Genomic DNA, 12,354 nt, shown 5'->3' with positions numbered 1-12,354 from the left:
TCATAATATCTGAGATGATCACTGGAGACGGAGAAGGAGATGAATTCTTGAACATGAACTGATCGAGTAAGCGTTCAAACTAGGCCTTGCAGTCCTGAGAGCAGGAGGCGACACACCCTTCCAGTTTACTAGCATCTGAAACATAGAGCAATCATATCACTTTCTACAAATTCTGCAAAAATTCAAGCATAAAAGAAAAAATCATGTCATGAGATTAACTGATAGTACCTGAGGCATACTTAGTGCAGGTAGATAGTTCACAATTTGTTTTACAGTCTGAAGATATGGCATTTGAAACCGGAGGAATACAGTCCTTCATACAATCTGCAAAGCAATTCGGAACTTGAATGTAATGGCACTTTGTAGTGCACTGCAAAACACAGGTAGGAATTACACCTGCAGTTTTCCGATCAACTGCAGCTTCTCCGATGAACATTAATAAAGAAGTAGCCACTAACATCATCACTAATTTGGCACTAACTCTAGCCATTATCCTTAATGATACTTTGTTTTTCTTTGTTAGAATTGCTTGAACATGGTCTTATTTATATACTTTCAAGGTTAATCATGATTTATTACAGTATCTCATCATATAATTGTAGGATAATTAACATTATATGTCATAATGGCTATTGATATACTGCTTAATTAGCAGATATTGCATTCTATCACAATCTTCATTGTAGCTGTCCCAGAACACAATCAAGCACAAACCTTTTAATAAAATCCGCAATCTATTTTTTTAATCTATTTATAAAATGATGAGGTTCTTCCCAATAATCCAAGAAAGGGACACAAAAATTTCCTCCCACTATTTATATTATTACAAGATAAAAGGTATAGTTACATAACAACAGAACTGCAATATTTTTCCGGTAAAAATTAAATAAAAAGGCATCCACCTCTACAAGAGCCGGGATTAATCATCCCGTAACCATAAATCTTTCTAGAATCAAGAATTTACTGGAAGGTTCTTGTGTGTGTATGTAACTCCTTTGTCGCCTTGAACCACTTGTCCGTTTCCTCTGAGAATCCTACACTCGTAAACAAGAAGAATGGTGAAGACATGTAATACTGAATTTCAGGTATTTGATATCAGAAGGTTAATAAACACATACCATCGGGTTGTTAAGAGACCTTCAACTCCTACTGGACCTCGGGCATGAATCTTACTTGTGCTTATACCAACCTTAAACCATAACATGGCACACGTTAACGGTAATTTGAGATGGGATTGGAAGTAATACATGGAAATTTTTTCAGCCATTCAAATCTTATTCATACCTCTGCCCCGAGCCCAAAACGGGCTCCATCACAAAATCTTGTACTGGCATTATGAAAAACTGCAGCACTGCCAAATGCAAGAAATTTGGTTTAACACAGGCAATGTGTCAAATATTAGTTACTTTAATGATTAGAGTGCAGAGTAATTTTACCTGTCAACATGTCGTAGAAAATATTCAGCAACCTTGTCGTCTTCGGTAACAATGCACTCGGTGTGCCCACTAAAAAATAAAACGAAATTGATTTTCACTTTTGTGGAAATGCAATTTGAAACACCAACACTAACAGAATATGTAGATGTACCTTCCATGTTTGTGTATATGTTTGATGGCAGCATCCACATCATTGACTATTTCAATTGCGCAAGCCCTTGTGCTGTACTCATGATGAAATGAGCTTACATCAGAAAGACTTAATAGCTCACTCGCTCGTGGGCCACCATATAGAACAACACCTGTAACATATAAATGAGAATAATGATATTTACCAATTGCAATCATCTAGGATAGGTAGTTATATAGTAATAACAAATCTTTCCAGAAGTGTTGATAATACTTGTAATCCTTATAAGAGTTTCGAGTTTTAAGTGAAGTTTTAACAAAACTAAATTTTTTTCAAGTATAGATACCTTCACTTTCAAGACCGATAACAAGTTCTTGAATCCCACCGGTACTTGCCAAATCCTTGTGTACAAGAAGTGTTTCCTAACAAAGGCAAGGCGAATGATGATAAGTCAAATTTGCAAAAATATTGTAGCAAGTTTTTCTACTTGTATATTTAAACAAGATAAAAGCAAAAAGAATTTTGAACTGTGTTTGATTAAACAACGACTACCTAAACCTTTAAATGTGCTTATTGTGGCTCACAATGTATTGCAACAAAAAAAACTGTATTTATCTTAGGCATGCCTAGCGATGGCAGAGCTGAAATTACCATGGCGTTACAGGCTGCAGGATAATCAGTTTTTGCATCCAAGACAATTTTCTTCGCCTTGTCCAAAATAGCCGACTTATCGACATAAACATGACAAATGCCATCTGCACAGAAAGTATATATAAATATTTTAGAAGCTAACTCTACTTATAGATATTTCGTTATAGCATGAGAATTATTAGATTCAGCAAAGTTTCTTACCAGAATGACCAAGAACAGGGATTTTTGTCGCATTCTTTATATCAGAGACAAGTTTATTGCTGCCTCTGGGGATTACAAGATCTATCACATCATCTAGCTGAAAAAAAATAAGTCGGTGAATGAACAATATATTAGAGAATCATCATACGTGTCACCTCAGTCCCCACCTTAAGTAAATCAGGAATCTCCTCTCTAGTGGTCAAGAGTCCAATAAGCTTATCTCCGACCGTATCTGGAATCGCACCAGTAATTACCTACAAATCCATAAAATTTTAACGAAAAACAGTAAGACGACACATTAATGAAGGAAATAATACCAAGTTCCCAGACAAATATTCAACAGTTTTTTAGGAGATAAGACCTTATGCAAGATTGCATTCGAGCGCCTTGCCTCCTTCCCACCTTTCAATAGTAGACCATTTCCACTTCGAATTGCCAAGGAGGCTATCTGTTGAGTTAGATAAAAGTCAAGGATCATAATATCTTGTCAACAAATTATATAAAGGGAAAACAAACTGAATCTAAGTTTGAGTTATTACAGCCTCAAACAAATAATCACATCCTTTAAATCTTAAATCAAATTAGCCTTATATATCTATTAGATCTTAATTCACTTTTCTATAAATTATTTACCCGTGGCATCTATGGATTTGGAACTAATGCATATTGGTTTGCAATTTGGTTCACTGATTCTAAAGACAAAGCAAATGTGTGGATGGCTAATCGCGACAAACCTGTCAATACAAAAGGCTCCAAACTGACCTTGAAAAAGAATGGTGTCATTATGGTTTTAAAAGATCTTAATGGCACAAATGTTTGGGTACTGAATCTGATTTGACCGGTGCTAGAAAGGTTGAGCTTCTAAATACAGGTAATATTGTATTAAAAGATCAGAAAGATGTCATTGTTTGGCTTTGATTTTCGAACTGATACTTTGTTGCCTTCTCAAGCCTTAACAAAGGGAAAAAATTTAGTGTTTGCATCAAGAAAAGGAGGATTTGCATCTCGGTACTTCCATTTAATTTTTAGTAGTCATAATGGATTAAAGTTATTGTATGATGGACCAAATGTAACAAGTTTTTGTATGATGGACCAAATGTAACAAGTTTGTGTTGGCTTGATGTTGATAAAAATATTTTTGGAAATGGAATAACAAATTATAATCGTAGCAGAATAGTTGTACTAGATGATATGGACCAGTTCATGTCTAGTGATCGTTTCCAGTTAATGCTTCTGAAGTTGGAAGTAGGTAAGAGGAGGCTAACAATTGATTATGATGGAGAACAATCTTGGCTTCAGAAAAGCTAGAGAAAACAGTTGATCCAAGATTGCAAGGCAATTACAGCAAGAACCAGGCTAAAACATTGGTCGAGATCGGTCATTATTGTGTTGAGGAAAATAGAAAAAAGAGGCCAACCGTGGCTGCTGTAGTTCGGACTCTACTAGACTGTGAAGATGATCACCAAAAAAAGGAGAACGTGATATTTGATGTACTCATAAAACTTTCTGGATTGTACTTGTAGGTAAATCATGCTAAATATATTTACCAGCACACTAGTTCTACTGCTAGCTATCTTGTCAATAGGTGCTGAATGCATGCTGTATCACTACTAGAAATGACACATTCACAACAGAAAATTCCATCAGCAATACTGGTAACTCCATAGGCAAATACCGACTGATTAACAACGGAGGATACACCAAATTAAGATGCATTTAATGCATCATGCATACAGAAACTATTATTTTCACCTCAAGCTGAATCTATACAAGTAACGAATACTGCTGAATCTATATAAGCAACAACAAATGCTGCTAGAACTTACGACGGATAAGGCAATATAATTCAGTGTTTAGGCTAAAAATTCAGTGTTTACTACAGAATATGGTTTGAATATGCGACATCAAATCAAATGTAGTGTTCGAATAACGTTGATTATTTTGTTGTACGCAAATATTAGCAGCTTGTTACCCGTGCGAGTGAAAATATTCAAATACAAATACAAGTTCATAACTTATTAATATAGAATTACGAAACATCATTTTCTCCAATTTGACAAGTATGATACACTAGCATTAAATCACTAAAATAGTCATAAAAAACTATATTAAATAAAAGTGACACTTGTTACCTGAACTAACGCATCAGGCCGAGACTCAAAAATGATTAATAGAACACCCAATGGGCATGAGATTTTGTCTAAAATGAGTCCATCTGCTAGCTGAAACAAAAAAAAAAGAGAAAGTTGGCTTAATGTACCTTTTCAAGATTGTCATCGATATACTTAATACTTCAAATGAGTGTATATAAACATCTTACAATGGAATTAAATTCACATCAAATCAACATAGATCTTTTACCTCTGTTTTTCTTAAAACACGGCCTATGGGCTCTTCCATGTCGGCAAGTTTGCGAACAGAATTTGCTAGAGCAGATATCTGCAATATCCGATGAACTCCGTCAAAGATTTCCTTTTTTAATGCAAATTTTCTATATTATTTTCAAAGAGAAGCATGTGTTTTAGGTAAATTTGTATTGTCAATGATTATAATTATTAAAAGAATGGTAAATTGAAAATAAAAATAGATACTATTTCGCAAATAGAGCAAGGCTTTCCTTCTCAGGTTTCAGTGCCAAACGAGCTACCAAAGATTCATCATAACCAAAATCCTTTGCAGCTTCAACATCAGCTTCATTCTCCTCAAGGATCTGACTTTTATTGTCCTCTAGTGCAGTAGCGATATCCAATAAAATTTTCCTTCTATCCTCTGAAGGTAAGGCCTGCACATTTCGACAGCAATTGTATTAGCTTTTAAGATTTAATATATACACAAACATATTAATTAAGTCGAGTGGAATTCCCAAAGAGAAACAAGTTCTCCTTAAGTCATGCTAGTAAAAACAATCTAAGATGTAAGATATTTGCATCAACCTGGAGCCTCCTAGAACAGTCCCGTGCTGCAACAGCCATTTCACTTGCCCCAACTTCGGTAAATGAAATCCATGAACCAGCGTCTTGATGAAAGAGTGTACCAACTCTTTCACCACTTAGTACCTTTATGATATTGTCAGTGGCAAAGCCACTTACAAATGATGGAAATGTAGTAAGAAAATAAAGTATAAATCATAACAAAACAAGGATAGCGCTTAGCGTGGAGTGTAGATTACTTATGAAGCACCATAAGCCGGGTATTGCAAGTTGTTACAAGAGATTTTTAATTGTACATTCTAATGTACACACAATCAACAAGTTATCTGAATCAACTATTGAGTGTCATAGATAGATGCCTTATCAACAAGTATAAAATGAATATCACTAAGTTGCACCAAAGACATGTGAATAAAAACAGAGCTATTTTAGAGAGCTTATATGACTATGTGACAGAATCTAGAGCGCCATAGTTTCACACAGAGAGTTCTACCTGGCAATAACTACAGGTGTACCATTATAAGCTGCGTTGACAGCAGCTTTAACTTTAGCATCCATTCCCCCTCTGCCCATCCTTGATTTCTCTCCAAAGGAGATTACTCCCTCATGTGTTTCTTTTACATATGTGTGGAGAAGCTTTGACCGTGGATCACAAGGTGGACCACTATAAAGGCCATCCACATCACTCAACAAGAGGAGAAGATCGGCACTCAGTTCCATAGCTAGTAAGGCCGCTAAACTGTCATTGTCCCAAAATATACCACTTGCATCCTGCCAAGGTTTGTCAGAATTACATACTAAATAAATTACATATTTAGTATATAAGACTTCTCTGCTAGGACCATGACAAAAAAGAATAGAGTCTATGCAGGTGTTTTCTTTCCTCCAGTGTTATTCAAGATGTACTCCCTCCCTGAATGACATACTGACTTACCGCCTTAATTGATTAACTTGCCAAGTGATAAAATTCAAAAACAAAAAATTATAGTTAATAGTAACTATTTTAAACAAGCACAAGTTTCGTTTGGAAAATTTTATTCAATGAGATGCAATGGTTTATATCCCGAGTAAGTTTAGTTTTTCGAGTCGAAACAAAAATTACAAACATAGGAAAATATAATAATAATAATGCAAATTTAAACATAAAACCCTTTTTCTACCTCGTATGGAGCTTTTCTAGTACTGATTGCATCATTTTCATTAAAAATGGGAATGCTCCTCAAAGCTAATAAAGAGTTCACTGTCTGACCAAGTTGTACTCTAAAGTCTGCATTCTTGAAATCATTATCGGTGACCAAGAGTTGAGATGATGTCACATCCAACTGCAAAAAAAAATAATGTTTGAATACAAAAAAGCTCCTTCTTAAGGTAAAAAAATCTATGATGATATAATATGTCAGCAGAACGCAAACTATATCAATTCTTCGGTTTTTTGAAACTTGAAAATCGTAATAGTACACATATATCTTAAATGTACCTGGCTGAATAATGTGTCATAGAGTGCCATGAGGCCATTCTGTCCAACAGCTGCACATGCTTTTCCATCAAGTTCAACTTGAGGCTTTTGAAGATCAGCAAAACTGTGAGAGAAATACAAACATTTTCTTTAATAGATAATAAACATTATTCAAATTCCTTAGCGGTATTTTCACTCGAATTTGTATTTAATATGTTGTCTTTCATATATGCACTAGATCATTTGTTAATAATTGTTCACGTATAAAACAAAAAAAAAATCAATCCAAATTTTTTTATTCATTTCCGTATATCTACTACATCCCTTATTCTTTCTTTTAGATATATAAACCTGCTATTGACCAGCTTTCTGTATTTAAGCCTCTGGCGACCTGCTCCTACAGCACCTGAAGTGACTAAAATTATTTCAAATCCGCGAGAGTTTAACTTCTCAAGCTGCACACATTGCACACATATCAATCAGTTCACAATACTATTAACAGTTTAATTATATTCAACATTGCCACAAACAAACACTTAATTGAAATTGTAGAAAAACTCAAATACCTGCTCAAATATGGCTCCCAGTCTCCCAACGGCCAACCTTCCATCACTTCGTGTAACCACCGCGGTTCCTACCTTTAATATTTAAAACAAACCATTGTATCAATCCCAATCCGAAGATAAAAATAAATAAAGGATTGCATCTGGTATATGCCATAATAGCTGACAGAATAGCGGTGAAAAGATAACGACTCTTCTAGGCAAATTAGGTGAATATTAACTATTAAGTAAATATGCATTATATTTAAGCTAACAGGCGGAGGAATTGATGTACCCAATATCATGTTAAAAAATCAAATACCTATTATCTTAGAACTCCATAAAATAAATTACAATATCCGTGCAAAATATGAAACTCATTATCTTTGCATCTCACATTTTAGTAAGTTTACATGATGTACTATCTTAATCAATTTGTATGTGGTTTTGGATTCATAACAACGGCTAGTGAGACAGAAGTAAATGACACCAAAGCCGCTCTTGATGGGCAGGTAAGAGCCCTGGGCAATATATTCTACTTTTTGTAATTGCTAACATTTAAAACTCGATATCAATCAACTTCATCTTGAAAGAAAGTTATTCATCCTAAAACTTTGATCAAATTCTGTTTTTCATTTAATACTTCAAAACAAAGCATTTGCAATATAGTTATTCAACTGAAAAGTATTTCATCATTCTATCTAGAAATACAAATAGAAATCAGTTGTAAAACTCCATGTAAACTTTTGTGTGCCACTAAACTAGATATATTTTTTAACACTGGGAAATTTTGGTGCAGAGTTTGGATGGAAGAGCTATGGGGGTTAATGTGGTAGAGGAGTTTCCAAGACGCAACTTCTTCTGATTCCAAGGAATTCCTATAGTGGATGAGATGTGCATCAATGCTTATGAGTTAAGTCTAACTGTTCATTATCTTCTTGCTATTATGAGTTCTGATCAACGTGTGTATTCTTGTAAAAGTGGTTTCTTAAATTAATTTTTTCTTTAAATTTTCACTTATTGAGAACAGAAAAAGGCTTCATGTGCACTTCTTCTGCGAAGAGCACAACCAGTTAAACTGGATTTACTATCTTCCTTTTCTATAACTGATAAGATAACTAAGCTCTTCTGGCAATGCAGCAATGCAAGGAAAGAAGGAATCTGCCTTGCATAGGATATTCTACAGTGGACAATTTACTAGCATTCTCCGATGTTCAAACATTACTGTATAAGATTTGCTGGCTAACTAGGCCAGTGACATATCACATATGTATTTAAAAAAAATCATTTGATCTAATAATTACATGATATATATTATATAGTTTGAATAGAATCTGTTCTCCAATTTCGAAATAAAATAGAATCCTAAAAATAGATTTACTCGAGTATCGACGTACTATAGTTTGAATACAATCTCTTCTTCAACTTCCTAAGTGATCTTATTGCTGGTAGAGCCACGGATACCATTCCCGCATCTTGATTTCTCCAATAAGTTTTATCACGGGAAGAGGATATTCAGGTAGGTATGATATTTATATAGTGGTAACGTTGTTATAAATCCGAAAAGGATACATCAAGCCAAGAATGTGCTCTTTTTCCAATCTGCGAATATTCTTTTTGAACGAATTACTTTGCCCAATATATCCATACATGTTAAAAAATCAAATATTTATTATTTCAGAACTTCATAAAGTAAATTACAACCCCGTGCAAGACACGGAACATATTATCTTTGGACCTCACATATTAAGTTTACACGATATACTACCTTAATCAATTTGTAAGACTCCATTAGTGATAATCACTTTCCTCTATATAGCTAGCTCGCAAAATAGAATCATACCGCGAAAATACAATGTCACAAAACTAACCTAAATTTAAAACCCCCAAATAATCAAGTGACTATAAACCCCTAATTTCTTATCAATCATTTTGCTTTCATTAAACATCTACATTACTCTTAGCTATATATAAAAGTAATTAACTCACTCCCTACGAAACATCTAGATCACAGATCGTTCCGCTTCACCATGAATACAGATGATTAATTTCGATTAATATAAATTTTCGTGATACATAAATATAAGGTCTCATGATGTGCATCACTCTTAAGACACAAAACAACAGCATATAAACAATGATAATTATCACTAAACATAATTACATAAACACAAACACGAAAAAACACGAACAGATCCGAACATAATTCAACATCAGAATATATAGTACGACAGAAACTTAATCAGGCTTACATGCAAACGTGCAATTCATCCACACAAATCAATTAAAAACAAACGAAACCTTAAAAACCATTAATCTACGTAAATTTAATTCGTGAGTGCATATAAAATTATCGAACCTTGACGACAACACGCTTGACATTCTTCACGAAAGCGCGAGTAGGATCCATGGAGGCTGCTGCTGAGTTAACTCGTGAGAAAACAAGTCGAGTGAGAGAATGAAACACAAACACACGAGCGTAAATAGATTGGACACTACGAGGTTCAGATAGAAAGCGAGTTTATATATTTGTTTTTACAAATGGTATCGTATTCTCGTACCTATTCAACTACTATAAGTCGATCTAAAAAATTGTAACAATAAATGATTAGATCGATATTTGTTTTAATATTTTCTACCTTTTTGGGGATCTTTTGTTCATATTTGACGCGTTGTTGAATGATTTATTGATTTTTGTTAGGATATTGGATACTCAATTTAAATAAATTGTATAAAGAAATCGCATATACAGTACTCCTCTTGCTATGAAAATTAATTTTTATGTTTGATAAACTTAAACTTTTTTTAAAAAAATATGATTATATACTTGTAAATATGGTTGTTTTTTTAATGATTACAACTTGTAATCCTTAAAAAAACTGTCATTTATTTATATTAATATTTAATTTTACATAAAACGACACGAAACAAAAGTACACGATCACGAAAGTATACGTTGTAATCCTTACAAAAAAAGTCATTTATTTATATTAATATTTAATTTTACACAAAACAACACGAAACGAAATTCTACGAACACGAAAATTTATGAACCCTAAACGGGTCAATTTTGGATTTAACATTCAGTCACACGAAACATGAAAATACCAGTGTTCCAAAACTCGGCACTCGGTTCGGCTCGGCCAAGGAATGGAGTACGGAGTACTCGGAGTATTCGGGTAGTACTCGGAAAGAGTTTGAAAATTCGGAGTAAAATAAAGTTTTTCACTTTTCATAAAAAATATAGAATTAAATTTTTATGCAGCTTACCAATTTTATAACGATGTCGATGCACCCAAATATACTAATACAGTAGATTTGCAGAGCTAGCATAAAAAATCAACAAGTGATAGCCTAATAGAATTATGTTACAGAGAGTTGTTTTGGGAGTAGCCTAATAGCAAATCAAATAAATAATTCTGCTGTGGTGATAAGCTTAATAAACACGATTCCACTGTTTAACCTCCAAAATAAGCAAAACAAAATATTGCTTTTACTCCAAAAACTTATGCAAAATAGTTATATGTTCATTCTTCTAAACTTGATTAGAGTCATCAAATATGATATCATCATCCATTTTAACTTCGGACTCGAAATCATCTTCGTCAAGCTCTCTAACAACTCTTCTAGGACCGACGAAGGGTAATCCAACAAATTCGTCTTCGTTGTAATCCACACCAGTGGTTGAATATGGTGGAACTTCTTCATTATCGTCACCACCTTCTACAATTCAATCTTGTGCCATAATTGTGTCATTAGCCAGCAATACATCATGATTATCCTTCATCTTGTTCTTTTTATTTAATAGCTTTGCAATAAATTGCACATAAACAAGTCTCTCCGGTCTCTCCACATCTAATCTATTTCTTTCCTTGGTATGAATTTACAAAATATATACAATAGCTAGTAAATAAATAAACAAGTTATAGAGGGAACATATGAAGAAAAGATACAAGTAAATTACCCCCTCAAAAGTGCTCCAATTCCTTTCACACCAGAAGAACTATAAGTTAAACTAACTATTTTCAATGTATTTTCTTCAAATTTAGAGTTTCTGCTCTATAATTTGACCACCAGCCAACTGTCAAAACAATAATTTTAGCAGAACTATGAACTATAATAAACAAAATATGTATACAACTGTGTAGTAAACTAAGATGTTAGTTAAAATACCTATATCAAAATTATCTTTATCCTTCGTTCTTCCCATAATAGCCATCTTTTCCCAAACACTCCTTCCATATTTTTGTACTTCAGTGACTCGACATTGCCAACCAGATCTTGCAAGTCATTATCATCCGGAAAGGATGCCTCAATGCAAGTTATCACTCCTGCCATACAGTTAGCATCTCTTCCCACAACTTCCTTATCTTTGTAATAAAAATAGAGGTTTAGCAAATATGCAGTTAAGTGCAATGGGTTATCAAGACGACCTTTAATTTTGGAGTCAACCCGAGTTTGAACCGATTTCAACACAAAATCGGAGAAGTAGCCGAGGATAGTAAAACCGGTGCGGAAAGGGTACCGAGCCCGAGTTCTCGGCCGAGTTTTCCGAGTTTTAGAACAGTGCAAAATATACAATACAGAATTACATGACACTAATAATTTGTCATGTCTAATCAAAAGTGAGTATTTGTTATAAATTCTTCTTACTTCAGAATTATGAAATATTAGGTGAATTTCAAATACGATGATAATTTTAGATATGATGACTAATTTTTAATGATATCTTATAAAATGAGTATCCCATTAATATAATATATTTCTTTTTCAAAAATATCTTGAAAAATATTATAAATAATGATTTCAACAATAAACACGTGTCACTTAAATGGATATTTATAAAAAAAATCAACAAATCGTTATTTTCCTCGTCTCCTCGACATCCTCTAAAAAAATTAATGATTATATATGATAGCTAACAATATAATTGGATATTTTTCTTACTAGATATTGGTATCATTTGTTATTTTTAATAATTTATAAATTCTTCCATCTCACAATAAAT

At 33.5% G+C, this 12,354-nt stretch overlaps 1 protein-coding gene across 1 annotated transcript; it reads right to left on the bottom strand.

Annotated features, from left to right (window-relative positions):
- Window positions 1-733: 733 nt before the first annotated feature.
- Window positions 734-9,834, bottom strand: LOC141677898 (delta-1-pyrroline-5-carboxylate synthase-like). Its single transcript, XM_074484010.1, has 20 exons — window positions 9,706-9,834; window positions 7,371-7,442; window positions 7,156-7,259; window positions 6,826-6,928; window positions 6,509-6,670; window positions 5,842-6,119; window positions 5,352-5,502; window positions 5,038-5,200; window positions 4,780-4,859; window positions 4,551-4,640; window positions 2,780-2,866; window positions 2,586-2,672; window positions 2,419-2,515; window positions 2,218-2,321; window positions 1,913-1,988; window positions 1,588-1,738; window positions 1,437-1,505; window positions 1,285-1,351; window positions 1,119-1,189; window positions 734-1,034 (listed from the first exon to the last, which is right to left on the bottom strand). The coding sequence occupies exons 1-20, from the start codon at window positions 9,754-9,756 to the stop codon at window positions 953-955; spliced, it is 2,145 nt and encodes a 714-aa protein (XP_074340111.1). The 5' UTR covers window positions 9,757-9,834; the 3' UTR covers window positions 734-952.
- Between the last annotated feature and the right edge of the window lie 2,520 nt (window positions 9,835-12,354).

The sequence above is a fragment of the Apium graveolens genome, chromosome 8, assembly GCF_009905375.1.
Source record: "Apium graveolens cultivar Ventura chromosome 8, ASM990537v1, whole genome shotgun sequence".
Taxonomy (NCBI): Eukaryota; Viridiplantae; Streptophyta; class Magnoliopsida; order Apiales; family Apiaceae; genus Apium; species Apium graveolens.
The sequence above is the reverse complement of the archived record's forward strand: the minus strand, read 5'-3'. Positions and strand labels throughout refer to the sequence as shown.